The sequence below is a fragment of the Mustela nivalis genome (assembly GCF_964662115.1).
Source record: "Mustela nivalis genome assembly, chromosome: 4".
In the NCBI taxonomy this organism is placed as follows: domain Eukaryota; kingdom Metazoa; phylum Chordata; class Mammalia; order Carnivora; family Mustelidae; genus Mustela; species Mustela nivalis.
This window is the reverse complement of record NC_139023.1, coordinates 123,371,665-123,391,247: the sequence shown is the minus strand read 5'-3', so window position 1 is coordinate 123,391,247 and position 19,583 is coordinate 123,371,665. Positions and strand designations below refer to the sequence as shown.

The window sequence follows — 19,583 nt, the reverse complement described above, 5'->3', positions numbered from 1 at the left end:
CTTGATGGAGTTATGAAGCTCAAAACCCAACCTGTGGCTGCCACCCAGCCCCCAGTGAGAACTCCATATTGCGTGTTCCATGTTGTTTTTCTGACTCTGATTTACATAGTGAAACTAAAAGCACATTGTTCAGAGCCTATCAAGAAAACATTTTCATTTTCACTTTTCCTGGGCTATTTTTATGAACAAAGCAAATATACTAACTGACAAGGTTGTTTCCCTTAATGGGATATTTTTACTTTTGGCTGGATTGATTTTCAACATGTCAACAGGTCATTTTCTTTCTGCCTACTTTGAGGAAATCCAGTTCTGAGGAGTGAGGCTATAAATTTAGCTTGTACCTAAAAATAGTTTATTTATTATAAAAATAGAAATATCATTGTTAGCACTGATTTGGGTTTTCTTGGACCGCCTAATGGATGTATCTTCCTTTAATCTACAGAGAGAATTCAATTCATCAAGTTTTATTGAACTTGAATCTCGTAGCCAGCATTGAAATAAAGGCTTCCATCAAAAATTGGGCTGAAAATTCAAGCATCATAAAACAATAAAAATCCAGCTTTAAGAAAGACTATAGAAGACCATCTAGCCAACTTTGTCTCTAACTCAGAGAAGAGAGGCAGATTAGATAGATAAGATAGAGGTAAATACATGTTCATACCATACAGTGTATCCTTAGATATATGTGCACACACATTATTTTTTTTAATTCATAAACTTCACTAGGAACTCATTCCATCAGTGCATAACTTTGATTCTCATAATAATATCTTGTACCCTAATATCACTTTCAGTTCTTCTTAAGAAGAGCTTCATGATTCTACTTAGAGTCATGGTTAAGAGCTCAAGTCTTGGGCTCATAGGATTGAATTTCTGTTCTGGCACAGTGACCTTGAGTAGGCCATCACAACTTCTCAAAGATTCCCTTTGCTCATTTAGAAGGTGCAGATAATATCTACCTCCTCAGCTTGTTATGAGGATCAAATGAGAGACTATCCACAATGGCAACAGATAAACCACGGCATGACATCAAGCATAAAGAAGATGGTTAATATCTGTGGCTCTCTCTCTCTCTTTTTTTTTTTTATTTTTTATTCCTGAAGGTCTATATCATTGTCACCAGGTCAAAAAGTCTAAATAATTAACTAATAATAATAATAACTAACTAATAATTAACTCTAAATAATCAAATTCAAATTCAGCAAACTATTTTGGAGCAGAGATGAACAAAACAGACTAGGGTTTCATAGAGTAAATTATCAGTATATGAAGATAATTAGCAGTAGATGTTGTACTTTCAAATCAGAACACAAACAGTTGGGGGATAGGCAGTTTGGGAGATTATTATTTCAATAAACAGACCCATTGACCTCCAAACTAAATGAAATGATAATTTTGGCTTAAACACTGCATAAGCTATTTTCTCAGAAAATGGACATAGAAGTAGAAGAAATATGACCTAACAAATACTCTTCTTTCCTGGAATTCATTAATCATTTATAATTTATCAGAGAAAAAAGTGGCCCAAATGTGGAAGAGAACAACTAGTTAAAATTTAACAAACTTAAGAGATACCAGATGGAATGCAGGGCCAATGTAGGCCACTAAGTCGCTGTTGCTCATTTTCTCCCAAAAGGCATCTTATCTAATAAAATTTTGATTGAGAATGTGGCAAAAAGCAAGTCCTTTCTCTAAAAGTATGATTATGCATTTCAGATCCAAGGCAAGTCAGCAAAAGCCAGACATACAAATACTATACTCCTAAAGTTGGATGTGATACAAGGCACCTGGGTAACTCAGTTGTTTAAGCGTCTGACACTTGATTTCAGCTCAGGTCTTGATCTCAGGGTCGTGAGTTCAAGCCCCACATTAGGCTCCACACCCATGTGGAGCCCAACTTAAGAAAAAATGGATAAGATAGAATGTCTAATTTCCTCAACTTAAGTGCCTATCAACCTTGTGCATGTGAAATTTTATGTGTGTGTGTGTGTGTATAGATGTAACATTTAACACAAAGTTATGAATTGTTACCTTGAATTCAACAAAGCAACACTTTATGATCTTAAGTGAAGAGAACCGTGGTGACTACATGCTCTGTGGGACTCTCTGTATGAACTGTCTTTCTGATAGGAAGTACACCTTCTCATAAGGCATGCAGTCTGGTCCATTCGATTTCATCTTTGAATGGTGGAATTAATTTTGGTGAAATTTCCATCTAAATTAGACAACCAGATGCATTCTTCCTCAGGGAGCATTACAGAATCAAAATGCAGTTAGTTATAATGGATCATTTATTAAAGAAAACTTTCTAAAGCCTGAACAACAAAGCTTGTTCCCCATGAGCCAAATCTACCAATAATGGTGAATCTTAGAATTTTATGAAATGAAGTACTTATTTTTACAAGTTCCAATTTCACTTGAAAACATTTGGTAATTCATAAACTTGGAGATGTTAAGTGACTTGTACAAAGTAACATACCTCTTGAGTTGTAGAGATGGGATTTAAACCCCGGCAGATGGACTCCGGATTTCTTAACAACTACCTATGTTTATTCTCCTCAATCAGGCTACCCTCTCCTTAGAAGGCAATTCTTTTATCATTTTTTATATTTAAATTTTTAAGACTCAAGAAATAGTTATTAATACAACCAATAAATAATTGTGAATGATTGTTAATTACTTGTTTTAATTGTATGTACTTTGGGGAAGTAACATGTACATAGATTCAAAATTCTGAAGATACCGAATATACAGAAAAAAAGAAGACCTTTTCCCCAACTTTGTCCTTCCTGTTTCTACCCTACACCTCTGTAGACTCTAGTATGTAATCTTGAAATGATATTTAGTGTATAAGCTAACATGTATGTATATAGATTGTGTTGTTTTCTGTATTCTGTCTTTTGTGTATAGCTTTTTGTTTTGTTTGTCTAGGAAGGTTTTTTATGTAGTCAAAATTCAACAATCTTTTCTGGGGTTTTGTGTCACATTTAAATAGACCTTCCATACTCAAGTATTATGAATGATTTCTCTCATTATTTTTCTAGTATTTTTATATTTAAATAATTATTTAATCTGGGATTAAGAAAAGATTTTATTATTTACTTGAGAGAGAGAGAGCACAAGTGGGGTGAGGGGCAGAGGGAGAAGTGGACTCCCCGCTGAGCAGGGAGCCCAATGTGGTGCTCAGTCCTCGGACCCCAGGATCATGACCTGAGCCGAAGAAGGCAGACACTTAACCAACTGAGTCTCCCAGGCGCCCACTAATCTGGAATTTGTTTTTGGCTTAAGAAGCTAGGTACGCATGACACTTGATTTTTTTTCCCAGATAGCTTCCCAATTGTCCTAACAGTAGGCTAATGCCATAATTGAAAAATTATAAAGGCTCACTCTCACTTAGCCCAGTTCAATTCAATGTCATCAAATCATTACTGAGTATTAAATATTGCTATGATCAGTGCAGTACACATGAAATTAAGTTTGCAATCTAATAAGGCGGCCACAGCATGTATATACACAACAGAAAATTGCTCTAAGTGCTCTAAGTGCTATGAAAGAGGGGGCTATCAGAGGGGGGCTGAAGGTTATGTAGGATTTTGACAGCCTGGGATGCAGGAGTCTGTATGAAGTCAATCTAGGCAGACAGTGACATATAATAGGAAGAACACTATGTGAGAAGTAGGACTGGATGGTGCATCCTACTGGGAGGTTATACAATTCGGTCTGGCTGGACTAGAGGGTATAGGAAATAGAATCAGGAGAGAAAATGCAGCAAAGGTAGGAAGGACATTTCTTATGTTTACATGATGGGAGATAGGGTTGTCATTAAAGGTATTTGAGCAGGTGAATGTCAGGATCTGAGCTACATTTATAGGAAGAGGCATCTGTCAACAGTGTGATGAATGGTTTGGAACCAGAAGTAACTGGAATGTTGGAAGGGGAGTCAGTGAACAAGCATTCTACACAAGCAGTGTAGACAAGAATTAAGGAGGCCTCCTCTAGGGTGTTGACCATGAAAATGAAAGTGGGAAGAAAGTAGCAGTGACAGTGGAGAAGAATTTTAGTAGCAAGTTTTGACAACTAATTAGATGAGTAGATAAGGAGGATGAAGAGGATGGGCTGAGGGTATGGTGATGTGACTGGCAAGTACCTGTAAGCCAGAGAGAGGACAGCCATTGAGAGGGAAAGAAAAGGCAACACACTTGATTTTGTTATATTCACTTTGTTACAATGGTTATGGATTATTTACCAAGTAGGAACACTGGCCTCTGTTTTAAGTCAAAATGAAAACTTCTTTGTACGGATTAAATAGCGAAGTGTTAGTATTTCTTCTAATCTAGATGTATTTCTCCCATTAATATATTTAATTAAAATTTGCAGTTAGCTTGGTTTCAGAGGGCCAAAGGAGGGATAGGAGAGGAAGATAAACATGTTTTCCCAATATACAAGGAAACTCTAGGGGCAGGCAAAAAGGGACAGCCCTCCTTAATACCTCATTTTGCCCTTTTCCTCCAGCTATGCTTCTAGTCACATGTACGGGATGTGTCATTTCCTAACCCCTATATACAGCTTTTCCTCTGAGGGAATAAGATGGATCCTTGGGGGGAAACAGAGTAGGTTCCCGTTCCCCTCTGTGGCAGATGTGACGCCGCACCAGCTAGTTCTTCCAGCAAAGGGAAGAGCAGAGCTTCACCACCCCCCACAAAATGGAGAGCCCGGGTTGGTGGTCAGTGGACGGGGGAAGCTGGTCAAAAGGTACAAACTTCCAGTTATAAAACACATCCTGGGGATATAATGCACTGCATGGTGATATACCATGGTGAAATAACCCTGCACTGCATATTTGAAAGTGGCTAAGAGAGTAGATTTTGAAAACTCTCCATTCAAGGTGGGGTGGGGGAGTATTTTGTAACTAGTGCGAATATTAACTAGACTTATTATGGTGATCATTTTGCAATATATACAAATGTCAAATCAGCAAGTTGTCCCCCTGAAATGAATGTAATGTTATCTATCAATTACATCGCAACTGAAACAACAAAAACAACAAAACAAAAACAAAGTAAATGGTAAACACAGAGGGGCCGGAATATATTCCCAAGTCACTCATTCATTCTTGGGAATATTGCCCAATTGGGACCTGCTGCTTCCACCAGGCAGGCAGTCTCCTTCTGCCACAACCACAGGTTAAAAATAGGTTTATCACCTCCTCCCTTGGCCAAGAAAGGACTTGCCCTGAGTTAGATCATGGTACCAGGCTTCCTCTTCAGGTTGGGGCGGGTTTGTTCTCCTCCAGGTCAGCCCTCTGTGTTTGCTCTCAGCACCTACTGGAAGAGGTTGCAACAGGCAGCCCCCTCACCCCTCCCCTCGCCCAGCAAGAGCTAAGGCTTCACCATTCTTTGCAGGTGAATGTGTGCTTCAGGGGAGAAAGTTTGAACTGAGCCAAAAAGGAGGAGTTTACGCCCTGTGTGCCAAAGCTGCGAACCTGACTGAGCGTGGGGTGGGAGCCAGGATGAGGAAAAAGACGGGAAAGACCTCCCCGCCTTGTTGGAAAGACAGCCCCGTGATCAGCCCCAGCCACTGGCTGTGCTGGCCATCCTTGGAGCTTACATAAAGGGACAAGGGAACCCCAGAGGCCACAGCGCTGACAGGACAGGGCTCGGAGCACCGGGCACCCAGACACCATGACTTGGTCCTTGAACCCCCAGGGTTTAATTCTCTACTTCTATTCTCTTGTACTGCTCCCCGCGACGTGCCTGGCAGTAAGTGCGCTGTTTCCAGAACATGGTTGTGTTACGTGGACAGCTGAAAAGTAAGAAAAGCTGTGCTACACTAGTGACATCTCTTTGTTTTTCTCCTCCAGTACGTTGCTACCAGAGACAACTGCTGCATCTTAGATGAAAGATTTGTAAGTAGTTTTCATGTTTCTCACTGTGTGTGAAGTGGGGAGGGTCAGAGGGAGAGAAGAGATTCTCTCATAAGTATCATTGGGCATTTTAAACTTTTTATTTAAAAAACATCATCTAGGTTTTACCTGTTTTTATGCTAGACTTTATGCTAACTTCTTTTAAAATCAAGATTTCTAATCACTCTCTTGTTGTATTCTCAGGGTAGTTATTGCCCAACTACCTGTGGAATTGCAGATTTCCTGTCCACTTACCAAACCGGTGTAGACAATGATCTACGGAGTTTGGAAGACCACTTCGCAGGAATTGAAAACAAAACAGCAGAAGCCAAAGAACTGATCAAGTCAATCCAAGTCACCTATAATCCCAACGAGCCACCAAAGCCAAGTGAGAAACGAAATACAGCTGAGACAATGCTTTGTGCTGTCCTTTTGCTGCGTATCAGTGCTTCCATTTGCTTACATCTTCTTCTGTCTCTGATCCCATGTTACAGACAGGATTGTGAGTGCCACTAAGGAGTCCAAGAAAATGATGGAAGAAATTATAAAATACGAGGCATTGGTTGGATCACACGAATCAAATATTCGGTAAGCATTTTTGTTTTCATTTAATCTCCATAGTGGGCTTAGTTGTTATTCAATATTCCAAGCTTCAGTGGAAGTAACCTTTTTATTTTTCCCCGCTTATGAAATCCAACTGGCATTGTGCCGAACCATCCTGAACACAGTAGAAGTGGGAGTTTTTAGTGCACTATGAACTGCACCGGGTTATAACTGATTTTTAGTGATCATATGGGAGAAATGTGTTCTATATGTCTCCAAATGCTGTTCTGACCAGAATTATCAAAAGGGTCAACCATCACCCATCTCGGATTTACAACATAAATTTAAACTGATGGGAATTTGGTTGTTGAAAATGAATTTTTTTTACTAAAAATGCCAACAAATAAGTGGCGGGGAAATTAGTAAGCAGAGGTAGAGGGAGGATCTTGGCTACAATCCTATATTACACTGGAGGCAGAGCAGCAAAAAACCTGTTTTAAGAAACCAAGCGTAACAAACATTGTAAGGCAAGTGTCAATCATGGCACATTGAACCTGCAGTCGTGTATTCTCTTCTCTTCATTTAAAAGTAAAATGTCTCTGTTAATAACTTCCTAGGACTCACAGACTTTCTGAACATAGGGTCTCAGATACAGTTTAGTTTCTTACTCAATTTTACCCCCTCGGTTGTTCTCAAAGTAGCATAGGAAATAGAGTTAAATGGTGGCTGAAGTGACCCAGAAGGGATCTAGCTTCTCATTGGTATCAGAGGCCATTAGTTTTGTGGTTATTATTAGCACTATAATTTGCATTATTATTGTCCGGCATTGAAGTTCAAGGACACTATTGTGCAGAAACTTTTTAAGGGTTGGGAGAGAAAAAAGTGGTCAAATAGTTTGTCTGTCCTTCTTTACTTCAGAGAAAGATACAACAGTCCGTGCATTATAAGTGGTTTTCTGTCATTTCTGAGTATGTACAGGCAACTCTGTGAGAAATCATAAAAACAGATTTGTACTTCCCTCAGACTCTTTCCAAAGCTATGTAAATGGAAACATTAAAAAAAAAGAGAAAGTGTCTTTTCTATTTTATGTAAAATAATGCCCCAGATATGTGTCCCATGTAAGTCACAGACTGAAGTCCATAAATCGACCCTCAGTAGATCCTCAGTGAGAAGGAACAGCTTCAGCCCCTGTGAGTTACTGAGTAGAACCTTTCCTTCCCTATGAATGCTCTGACCTAAGAAATACCAGGTGGTCTTCCTATTAACCAGGTTCCTCACTCAGTAGGTTGTTCTCTGCTACCCTTTTTGCAGGAGAGTTAAAAACCTGGATGACCACAGCACCTGAGTTGGTTAAGCAGCCCACTCTTGATCTCTGTTCAGACCTTGATCTCACGGTCGTGAGTTCAAACTCCATGTTGGGCTCCATGCTGGGAGTGGAGTCTACTTTAAAAAAAAAAAAAATCAGGATGATTTCTTAAGATGACATCGTTCACTGATAAGGACTTGCTTATTTTCTTTCCCCCAAAGCTTAGAGCTTCAATTCAGTAACATAATTTTATAATTTTTCCAAGAATGAATTTATCAGGAAGTACTTCTTGAGAACATAAAGTATTTTGAATAAAGAAAATACAGAATTACTGCTCTGAAAGGAATAACTCCCTTATCTTATTTTCTGTTTGTAGATTTTTACAGGAAATATATAATTCAAATAACCAAAAGATCAATAACCTGAAACAGAAGGTAGCCCAGCTTGAAGCAAAGTGTCAGGAACCTTGCAGAGACACAGTACAAATACATGATACAACTGGGAAAGGTAAGTGAAACATTTATATTGGGGTGATTCTTATCACAGCAAATATGCAAAGCAGAGGAGGATGTATAGGAATGTATAGGACTAATCTGGAAAGTGTTAATAGGAATATACAGGAATAATGTGGAAAATGGTTAGCCAGTAAGTCTAAAGTGCTCACTTGCTTAGAATTTTCTTGAGCAGCTAAAACTAGTTTGAAAGGAATGATGATGTGAGAGCTAAGAAAATGTTTTTGGGGGACGTGAATAGTTTGCAACACTGTGAAAAGCTTCACTGTCGTGAAGACTGGAACAGTCTAACAGGGATTTCAAAGCACAGTAAAACATTCTTCTCCTTCTCCTTCGTCTCCTCCTTCTCTGCCTTCTTCAGATTGTCAAGACATTGCCAATAAGGGAGCCAAGGAGAGTGGGCTTTACTTTATCAAACCTCTGAAAGCTAACCAGCAGTTCTTAGTCTACTGTGAAATTGATGGATCTGGAAATGGATGGACAGTGCTGCAGAAGGTATCCCCCCCTCCCCGTGCATATATAATAACACTCAGATCAACATCTGCCATATGCCAGATACTTTTACAAGCACCTTGTGAACATGAACTCAATTAGTTCTCACAATGTCTCCACTTTCCAATGAGGTACAATCATTACCTCTAGAGAGGAGGAAACTTAGTCACAAGAGGGTCAACAACTTGCCCAAGTTCACATAATAAGTAACACAGTTAGGACTGGAATCCAGGCAGTCTGGTTCCAGTCTGTGCTTTTGACTCAATAGTGTATTGGCACTGATGTTGTAGATTCATGAGAGCACATCATCACAGTAGCAGAATGACAAAGAACCAAAAGAGACCTCTTGAATCAGGTAGCTCAAGATCTAAGGTTGCCCATCACAAGAAGATAAAGTCCCTGAGAGGATACAGTTGGGCTATTCCAAGACAAGCGTCCTCTTGCCTCTGCCAGAGCCAGTCACCCATTGCAGATCTTCTAACCATGTTGATCTTTGATCACTGTTACAACTAATCCTGCAGGGGGCGCTCAGAGAGAGTGAGTGACAGAAGTGCTGTTCCACGTACACAGATGGAGCGATGGGCTGACCTTTCCACCATCAGTAAAAAAATCAGCAATACCAAGTTGGGGTTCTGAAGTCCTCTAAGTGCCTTTTTTTTTTTTTTAAGATTTTATTTATTTATTTGACAGAGAGAGAAATCACAAGTAGGCAGAGTCAGGCAGAGAGAGAGAGAGAAGCAGGCTCCCGCTGAGCAAAGAGCCCGATGCGGGGCTCGATCCTAGGACACCGAGATCATGACCTGAGCCGAAGGCAGCGGCTTAATCCACTGAGCCACCCAGGCGCCCCTCTAAGTGCCTTTTTAAAACTACCACTGATTTAGAATTTTCTATGTACCAGACACTCCTTCCAGTATTTCTCTTAATTCTCTGGTGTAATCCTGCAACAATAAGAAATAGGCACCATTATTCTTTAATTTTACTGATAAGGAAACTAAGGCAACTTGCCCAAGTTCACTTAGTAAATAGTGGAATCACATCACGTTTTGATGTCCATATTTCAAAACGGTATTTATAGCATCTTCTTTATGTGCACTGATAATCCAATCTCTCCTTTTGTCCATGCGATTGTGTACTTAGAGGCTTGATGGCAGTCTGGATTTCAAGAAAAATTGGATTCAATACAAAGAAGGATTTGGACATCTGTCTCCGACTGGAAACACAGAATTTTGGCTGGGAAATGAGAAGATTCATTTGATAAGCACACAGTCGGTCATACCATATGCATTAAGAATACAGTTGGAGGACTGGGATGGCAGAACCAGGTACTATTTAGAAAGGACTTGCTTTTTCTGTTGTAAACGCTGTCTGGAATGTGCACTCTCCAGTGTTCAATAGGCCGAGAGAAAGACAGTCTGACAAATGCAAGAGCACATCCAACCGTTTTCCCCAGGAGTCAGTTTGGATCTTGGGCAATTCAAAGAGATAGTCCCCATCCAGGATGGAGAATGTTTTGGTGTAATCTACTTACCCTGGAAACATACAGAATAATAGCTAATATTTACTGAGAACTTAATAAGTACCAGGCATTGAGCATGAAATTATAACTTAATCTAATCCAGTAACTATTTCATGAGGAAGGTACTATTATTAATCTCATTTTAGAGATTAGCCTTCCCAAGGTCACGTTGCTGGTAAATGGTAAAACTTGGATTTAAACTCACATAGTTGACCCTACAGCCTATCCTTTTAATGGTATTCTGGTTGAAAAGTGAATCCAGACTTTTCTAATTTCCTGGTGTTTTAATGACAGTTCATTCAGTCAGTCCAATGAGCTACCCTAAAATTAAATCAGCTAGCTCCTTTGGTGAGATAAAGTCCCCTCTATGCTCATAGTAACCTGGGAGATTTGAGCATAGAATTCCTCATTAAAATGCAGGAAAAAATTTAATAATTTTGATATATTTATGAAATAATATATTGTCTCCAAACTTGTATTTTTAATTTTTTTTTTTTTTAATCAGGAAGTTCCATAGACAGCAGACCTTCCTCTATGAGTACACCTTCCAATTTCCAAGTACTGGAGATTAGGGAAGAAGCAAAATATTTTCTGAAAATTTCTATTCATACACCATAGCCCATTCTTTCCTGCACTCCATAGAATTCTGGCCTTTACTCATAACTTTTCCCAGGAAAGAATCGCTCTCTGATCCTACAGCTTATATTTTGTGGGCCACACAGGGACCATTTCTTCAATGTGATGCTGTAGGAAGCCCTCCTTCTTGTCACTATCACTCTGCTTTGGGAAAGAAAAATCCCTTTCAGACCTCATCCTTCAATGTACCACGAGAGGCTAACACAGCTGCAGCTCCTTCAAGTTTGGTGCATTAATTAATGATCACTCAGCGCCCTTTGCTGTGGTTTATGATAACTGCGTGCAATGCTAAATGCTCAGGGAAAGGTGGAAAATACGAAACAGTCAGATTCATCCACACACCTGGATTTGATATTAGGATTCTATAGGCAAAAGGTATAGGCTAATGTTCTTAATTTTCACTGGGATGCCCTGAAAACTTGTAGACCAATTCTTCTAGATGCTTCTATACCGATTGTGGTATTTTTGTTTGTCTTTAAGATTTTTTTAAAGATTTTATTTATTTATTTGACAGACAGAGGTCACAAGCAGGCAGAGAAGCAGGCAGATAGAGAAGGAACCAGGCTCCCTACTAAGCAGAGAGCCTGATGTAGGGTTGGATCCCAGAACCCTGGGATCATGACCTGAGCCAAAGGCAGAGGCTTTAACCTACTGAGCCACCCAGGCACCCCTGATTGTGATGTTGATGAGCTCTGAACTGGTTCACACATCCATCACCTTTTGCCAGATTTGCATAAAATTTGATTCAGTGAGCACATTTCAGACTTAAGAAACAAAGTTAAAACTTCCAAACACTTTTCCTATGGAAAAGGGAACTTCTGAGATCCCTAATGAGGGTCAAGATATGATGTCTCTATTCTCTTCTTTATAGTACTGCAGACTATGCCATGTTCAAGGTGGGACCTGAAGCTGACAAATACCGCCTGACATATGCTTACTTTATTGGTGGAGATGCTGGAGATGCCTTTGATGGCTATGATTTTGGCGATGACCCTAGTGATAAATTTTTCACATCCCACAATGGCATGCAGTTCAGTACTTGGGACAACGACAATGATAAGTACGAAGGAAACTGTGCCGAACAAGACGGATCTGGTTGGTGGATGAACAAGTGTCATGCTGGACACCTCAACGGAGTTTATTACCAAGGTATGGCTTTCTTCCTTACATATGTGAATTAGTAAATAGTCTGTATCTTTATAAAAGGTAAAAAATAATATTAGAAAGGGAGAAATAATTAGTGAAAAAGTTGGGGGCTTACTACATAGTTTTTCATTTTAAACCAAAATTGGATTCTAAACTTCCACAGAAATTGACCTCTCTAGAAGAGATCTACCATGTTGGGTTATGCTATCTCTTCTAGACATCTAGACATATGTGTGATCTGTGTGGACTAACATTATCATATTTGTGCTTGTTAACACCAAGCCTGGTGCATCTTCCCATGAGCTACATGATAGATATAACCAGCGGACAGTGAGCAGGTGTCTGAAGGAACAGAGTTAAGAGCAGGGAAGTAATGATAAGGGCATGGTTCCATGGAAGCTTGAAAGAAAAGGAGTCCAGCCTGAAAAGTGGAGGCACTTATTTTAGAATGGGGGTAACAAACTGTAGTTTGCTCCAAGGCAAGAATATTTCCAAACACTAAACTTAATGACAAACGATTATTACTACCCAACATTTGTGTGTTGAGGAAGCTCTACTGATTCTGAAAGATCCATTAAGATAAGCAATCTTACCTTCTCAGTGTACTGTGCTAGCCAATAGATGATTCATAATCCTCTTAAAAGTTATTTAAATTTACCTTTTATTTTCACAGCATTCTTTTTTTTTTTTTTTTTTTTTTTTTTAAGGAAACCTAACATATTTTTGCACCTACAGACCATGTAATTAAAAGACACCCTCAGGGTAGGTTTGATCCACATGACTCAGAATAGCATTGTTGATAGGCTGTGGTACACTCCAGTATTGGACTCAGACAATCCTTTACAAAATTACATAAGATGTCATGCCCAAGGACAAGAAGAAGGCAAATCAATGTGGTCTTCACTGTATAATGGAGATGTAAAGTAACTTTCCAGAACTGTTTTCTAAAGTCCTAATACTTTTCAGTGAGATTGTGTTTTTAGATGACTTGAGGTCATCTGGTCAGCAATTGTGACTTCTGCCATTCTAACTTGCTTGTGGAAAGATGGTGCATAATAGCTGATTCCAGGATGGCTAAGCTCAGGAAGAGAGACTGATTGGGGCAATTTGGGGTTCTAGCCCTGTTATTAGGGAATACATTTAGTATGGATGTGACCACGAAGTACAATATAGATATAAGAGGTTGATTCGTAATAAATGTATTTCAATTGTAAATCACGATTTTAGGAATCATTAGGGGTTTTTCAGATAGTAGGTAACTATAAATTTGATGTAAGTGACAGCGTATTTTTTAATAAGCCATACTTTATAAACTTTCTGAGGCAAGGAAATTCAATAGCAATTATATGTATATCTACAATTTGTTTTAGGTGGCACTTACTCAAAATCATCTACTCCTAATGGTTATGATAATGGCATTATTTGGGCTACTTGGCAATCCCGATGGTATTCCATGAAGAAAACCACCATGAAGATAATCCCATTCAACAGATTAGCCATTGGAGAAGGACAGCAGCACCACCTAGGGGGATCCAAACAGGTTGGACCAGAACACCATGTTGAAATAGAATATGACTAAATCACTTTACCCTGAGAATTAAACTGTTAATTTCTGTTAGTCCACAAAGTTTCAGAAACTTTTCTGAAAGTTTTATTTTCTCTTACTATATTTATTAATTTTAAGTCTTTTATTAAGAGTATTTAGCTTTAGATGGAAACTAAAACTCACTTTGGATTATATTCCCAAATAACTGAACTCAGAGTTGTTCAAAATTTATTTAAGAAGATAACATTTTAGCTTATTTCTTAAACATATAATAATAAAGCTGTTGCCATATTTTGCATTTTATTAACATGTCACTTTGTCTTGGAGATTTGTTTGTATTATTGCTTATATATTTTAGTTTATACTAATAAAATTAGAGTAAATTCTAGCATTTCAAATGTCCAAGTATTTTTTCCATGTTTATTGCCCCCATATCACTCATGTTTAATTCTTTTTTTTAAGCAGAAAGAATTATATCTTTTTATTTTTGTTTTGGTCATAGGCTGGAGACATCTAAAAGACCATTTCAAAAGTGATCTTTTTTTAAAGGACTTTATCTGAACAGAGAAATATAATATTTTTCCTTTGGGACAATGGACTTACAAAGCCTCACTTCATTTTAAGAGTAAAAAGAACCCATATTGAAAACTTCACTAACAGTTTTATGCTGGTGATAATTTATCTACATTCCATTTCAATAAACATTTTGTTTCCTAAAACCAGAAACATGGTATGTTTTATTGATCATTAAAAACCATCATTTTCCTTCAAATCAGTAATTCCAGTTGGGCAATCATCAGGAATTGCTGAGTTTTAGTTTATGATGAACCTTATTCTTGACTCTGAGGGAGTTATGAAGAAAATGGAAATCATGGCCTTTGTCTTCCGGGAGTATAAGACAAATACAGGAGAATACAGTTTAGGCCTTAGAGACAAAATTTGGTATAAGAACATAAACACAAGACACAATCACAACCAAGGTTCATGGTACCCAAAGTAAAACTGGACCTAGAATGTTGTCTGAGGATTCTGTCAAAAAAACCTTTTAGCTCCAGACCCCTGTAGCCAGATGTGAGCATTCTGAGAGGATCGCACGCAATTCAGAACAGTAAACTTTAGGGAACGATCTGTTCTGTCTCTCACTGGTAACTAATGAAGTGAGTGGAATGGAACCATAACTTATTCTGAATCCAGGGATATTGAGAACTGAGCAGCCAGAGAAAGGAATTGTCAACTTTCTGTAAGGAATAGAAAAGTCTATGTAGTTGGCAGAAAGTGAACCATGTAAAGTAACTGACTGATTTCATGAGAGGAGGATCTTGTTGTTTTATAGTCCTCAGCTTTGGCTTTGGATCATCTTCCTCTCCACAGTTTCTTTTTTTCCCCATACTAAATGTATTCCCTAAGGATTATCTTCCTTTCCACAGTTTTTAATTCTCTCACCTCCTTGTTGTCATGAGTCCTGATTTTAAAATACCCTAATAAAGAGTTAAAAGCATTAAATCAACTTCTAGGTATACAACCAAATACCTGTGAGGGCCTGAGATGAACACTGATTCACTGTGTGTAACACTCATTCATTTATATATGCATGGAGCATTCATTCAACTAACACTTACTGAAGGCCTTCTTTGCACTAACCACCATGCTGGTTAGTGGGGATGTTGTACATAGTACTATCCACCTTCCTCCTTCCTTCCTCCCAAACTGGTTAGAAATATCTATCCAGTTTTCATGTTCCAAACAACCTAGCCCCTCATCTTCCAGTCTTCCTTATTCTTCCTTCCCCATATCATCAAGCCTGCCAAACCCAGCTGCTAAATATTTATTATATTCTTCTCCTTCTCTATTATCCACTGCCACCATTTTTGGGAGGACATACAGCATCTCCTGTCAGGATAATGGCGGTCATCTCCTTCCTGTCATCCATGTTGCCTTCAACCTTGCCTGCTCCCACCTTGTCATACTTCAAACCATTTTTAAACTCAGAATGCATACAGTCTCCCTTTGTCAATCTATAAAATCCTCTGGTTGAGCAATCTGGTCAAGTAAGAAGAGTTGTATTAGTATTCACAACTTTTTTGGGTGATAATATCACTTCAGTGATTTATCCCAAGAAAATTATTTTTGAAAAAGAAAACATCTATGTACAGAAATCTAGATAGCCATATGTCTAATAAGTGAAAAATTTAGAAAATGTATAACAGTGGAAGAATGGACAAACAAGATGATTAGTACAACAGAATCGAATGCAGTGATTACCTAATGAGTAAAATATCTCTATATGAACATGGAAACATTTAGAAAATAATAAGTGAAATTTTAGGATGAAAAACAACTCTACAGTGATAATTATGTAAAAAGTATCTATGAATATACATTTTGAGCAAAATGCAATCTTGACATGTATACATTCTTTGTACACATTGATTTTGCCCAACAAATCTAATGTAAAATTTAATACTAAGCCACAAAATTAATATAAAGAAATCCAAAAATTGCTGATTTCTCCCATGATCACTTGTCCAGTGCTTCTTCTAAAATATCAATTACAAAATTTCTTTCAAAAACATTTTGGAGCTCCCTGTTTTTATGCGTGTCATGATTACATATTTGGTCTACATGTTGGATAATTCAGCATTGATTGCTAGAGGGAGACTGACTGGCAGAGAGGAGCGTCTGACTTTTCTTTATATACCTCCGTATTGTTTGATTTGCTATAATGAGTACATATTAAATTTGAAGTTAATTTAAAATTTTTTGACTCACTCTAACCAATGTAAACTAGCCAAGGTATTATGATTTATGATATGATATCTTTGGTTTATTCAGTTGATAAGCGTGAAAAACAAAGTACACACTTAACCCAGGAGAAAATATACTTCCCTGATAATTTCTTTTTTTAAGATCTTATTTATTTGAGAGGGAGAAAGAGGGAGAGAGAGAGAAGGAGAGAGAGGCAGCACAAGTTGGGAGAGGGGCAGAGGTCGAGGAGAAGCAGGCTCCCCCTAGAGCAGGGAGCTCCTCACCCCAACACAGGCTCCATACTAGGACTCTGGGATCTGGACCCGAGCCAAAGGCAGATGCTTAACCATCAACTGGCCCCTCAGATGCCCCTTCCTGATGATTTCTTAACATTTTGATGTAGCTCCAAAAGAGTGCAGAAAAAGAGTTAAAGACAGTAAAAGGAGATAAAGTAGATGGATAATAACAAGTTGTTAATAAAGAGACTAAGAATATGAAAAAGACGTTTTATACATTTGTGTGCGTGTATGTGTGTGTGTGTGTGTGTGTGTTGTGCATGTGTGTCTCCCTCAGAGGTAGATGTTGAGGTCATCATAATCCTGGTAACAACATTCTTATTCATTTGTGCTGGGTTACTCTCTTGAGTGATTGATTCTTTTTTATTGAAATTTCCTTTTCTTCTTTCTATCTCCTTAATAAAAATCATTTCAAAAGATTTGATGTGTTTATTTGTATGCATTCTTATAAATCATAAATTGATCTATTGTGTTATGTATTTTTAAGTAATATAAAAGTCATTGTATTATAAATGAGTATTATCTGGCTGGTTCCCGAATTCTTTGTTACTGGTCTGTGTTAAGATAGATAGAAAAATTGAGGATTAGCATGTAGAAACATTTTTTCCTATATTGTTTTTTTTTAATTATATTTATTGAAATGTAATTTTATGTCTTCAGAATCTAATAATAAATATTAGGGCCTACATTTGATACATCCTTATTTTTTTTAATTTCACTTTTCTAGTGATTATTTCTATTTTATTTTATGATCTATAGGTCTATAATTGTTTAGAAATTTAACAAAAGTGGTTCTTTACCACAAATAGTTTGAGAAACATTTCTAAGGTCTTCAATGTAATTACTACTTTTTTCATTCAACACTGTGTTAAGATCTGCCCACAATCTGAATACGTTATAACTTCCTTGATTTTCTTTTGAGTCCAAGGGTTAGAAGGTGACTATTACTTTAAAAAAAGAAACTGGATATTACTTGGTTCAAAGCTTATGATTTTTAAAACTATTTTTAATTAGTATCTAAATTTATTGCATTGTGATTAGAGAAGATAATCCTGATATTGGTTCTTTTGTTTTCTTTCTCTCTCTCTTTTTTTAAAGATTTTATTGTTAAGTAATCTCTACACCCAACATAGGGCTTGAACTTAAAATCCCAAGATCAAGAGTTGTATGCTCTTCCAACTGAGCCAGCCAGGTGACCCTTGATATTGGTTCTTGAGAGAGAGATTTCACAAGATATTCTAGGACAGAGGAGTTATCAGAAATAATCGATCTCATAAAAGTGTACATAATCATAATCACTCTCCAACAATGGTCTATATACCAGAAGACAATTAATATTTGTCCTTTAAGAAGGAAAACAAAGAAACTAAAGATAGTGATAAACGTAAGATTTGTTCCAAATGGCCCTGTAGTCATGGCACCTTACAAGTACTGATACTAGGCTTGACCGCTGACTTGTGGAACACTCCTCCGTATCAGGTTTGAAAGACTTTTGGGAAGGCTAGCTGGGACGATTTCAAGCTCTTGCTTATTTCTCTTTAATTGGGAAATATCTGAAGGTACAAACGAGATAAATTCTGGATCATGACATTTAATCGGGTTTACAACTGGGTCAAAAATGTGTTTCCCAAATCCAAAATCCAGTATTCTTGGCCCTCACTCTCATTTCCTAGGTCCTTAGCCAGATTTCCCTTTCCTGGCAACTTCAAACGCACAAAATGACTGCAGGTAGACGAGAAACCTCCCTAAATAAATTTAAATGCTGACTTCCCCTAAATAAACACAGTAGGACAGATTCCACTCTGTGATGAAAGTAGCCTCTTTCAAATGCTCGGGGGCAAATAGTTAAAGTGTGACTTTAAAAAATCTGACCTAACTTTAAGATTAGACCTTGGACTGACAATGTTTTCCTTCCAATTTGCTTTCCTTACATCACAAAGCTGTGGTAAGAGTCAAATGAGAAAACATATGAAACTGCTTTGGAAATAAAAACAAAAAGAAATTGTTTTCTTTTGCTGTTAAGATTGGCATTGCTGCATGAGATCTGAAACCAATGTCAGTTAAGTTTGGCAATATAATTTTAAAACTTTAATAATTTTTGCCTGTATGTTTTAATAACATTTTTATTTTATTTGGGGGGGCAGGGAAGCTATAAAGATACTACAAAAAATTCCCTATACCTGTCACCCAGTTTCCTCTCCTGCTAATACCTTATACCACCATGGTTTATTTGTCAAGACCAAGGAACCAACTCTAGTAGTTACTGTTCCCTCACCGACACACTTTATTCCCTTTCACCAGTGTAAAACCAATGTCTTTTTTCTGTTCCAGGATCCTACCCAGGATACGATATTACATTTAGTTGCCACATCTTCTTTGTCAACTTTTGTAATAGTTTCTTAGTCTGTCCTCATTTTTCATGACACTGACAGTTGAAAGGCATATATTCTGGTACACTGGTCAAATATTTTGTAATATATCCTCCAATTGGGGCTTCTCTCCTGCTATTCTCAATAATTTTTTGTTTAATTAAACAAAATTTTACCCAAATGCATTCTTCAAACTGCCTTGGTTTTATTATGGAATGACCCATTTAAAAGAGGCCCCAGGTGCGCCTGGGTGACTCAGTTGGTTAAGTGTCTGACTGGGTTTCAACTCAGGGTCATGAGATCGAGCCCTAATTCAGGCTCTATGCTCAGCAGAGAGTCTGCTTGAGATTCTCTCCCTCTGACCCTCCCTCACTTGCGCCAGATCTCTCAAAAAAAAAAAAAAAAAAAAAAGGAAAAGAAAGAAAATTTTTAAAAAATTTCCAATAAGAGGGGCGCCTGGGTGGCTCAGTGGGTTAAAGCCTCTGCCTTCGGCTCGGGTCATGATCCCAGGGTCCTGGATCGAGCCCCGCATCAGGCTCTCTGCTCAGCAGGGAGCCTGCTTCCTCCTCTCTCT

General features: G+C 37.9%; 1 protein-coding gene across 2 annotated transcripts; it reads left to right on the top strand.

Annotated features, from left to right (window-relative positions):
- Positions 1-5,601: 5,601 nt before the first annotated feature.
- FGG (fibrinogen gamma chain) lies at positions 5,602-14,325 on the top strand. Of its 2 annotated transcripts, XM_082728559.1 has the most exons (10): positions 5,602-5,759; positions 5,861-5,905; positions 6,107-6,290; positions 6,397-6,490; positions 8,128-8,258; positions 8,625-8,758; positions 9,893-10,077; positions 11,779-12,056; positions 13,424-13,593; positions 14,102-14,325. In XM_082728559.1, exons 1-10 carry the CDS (start codon positions 5,682-5,684, stop codon positions 14,114-14,116), a joined length of 1,314 nt encoding a protein of 437 aa, XP_082584685.1. In that variant the 5' UTR covers positions 5,602-5,681; the 3' UTR covers positions 14,117-14,325. The 2 variants fall into 2 exon arrangements, with proteins under 2 accessions (XP_082584685.1, XP_082584684.1); XM_082728558.1 differs by lacking the exon at positions 14,102-14,325 and having other exon boundaries at positions 13,424-13,990.
- The last annotated feature ends 5,258 nt before the right edge of the window (positions 14,326-19,583 follow it).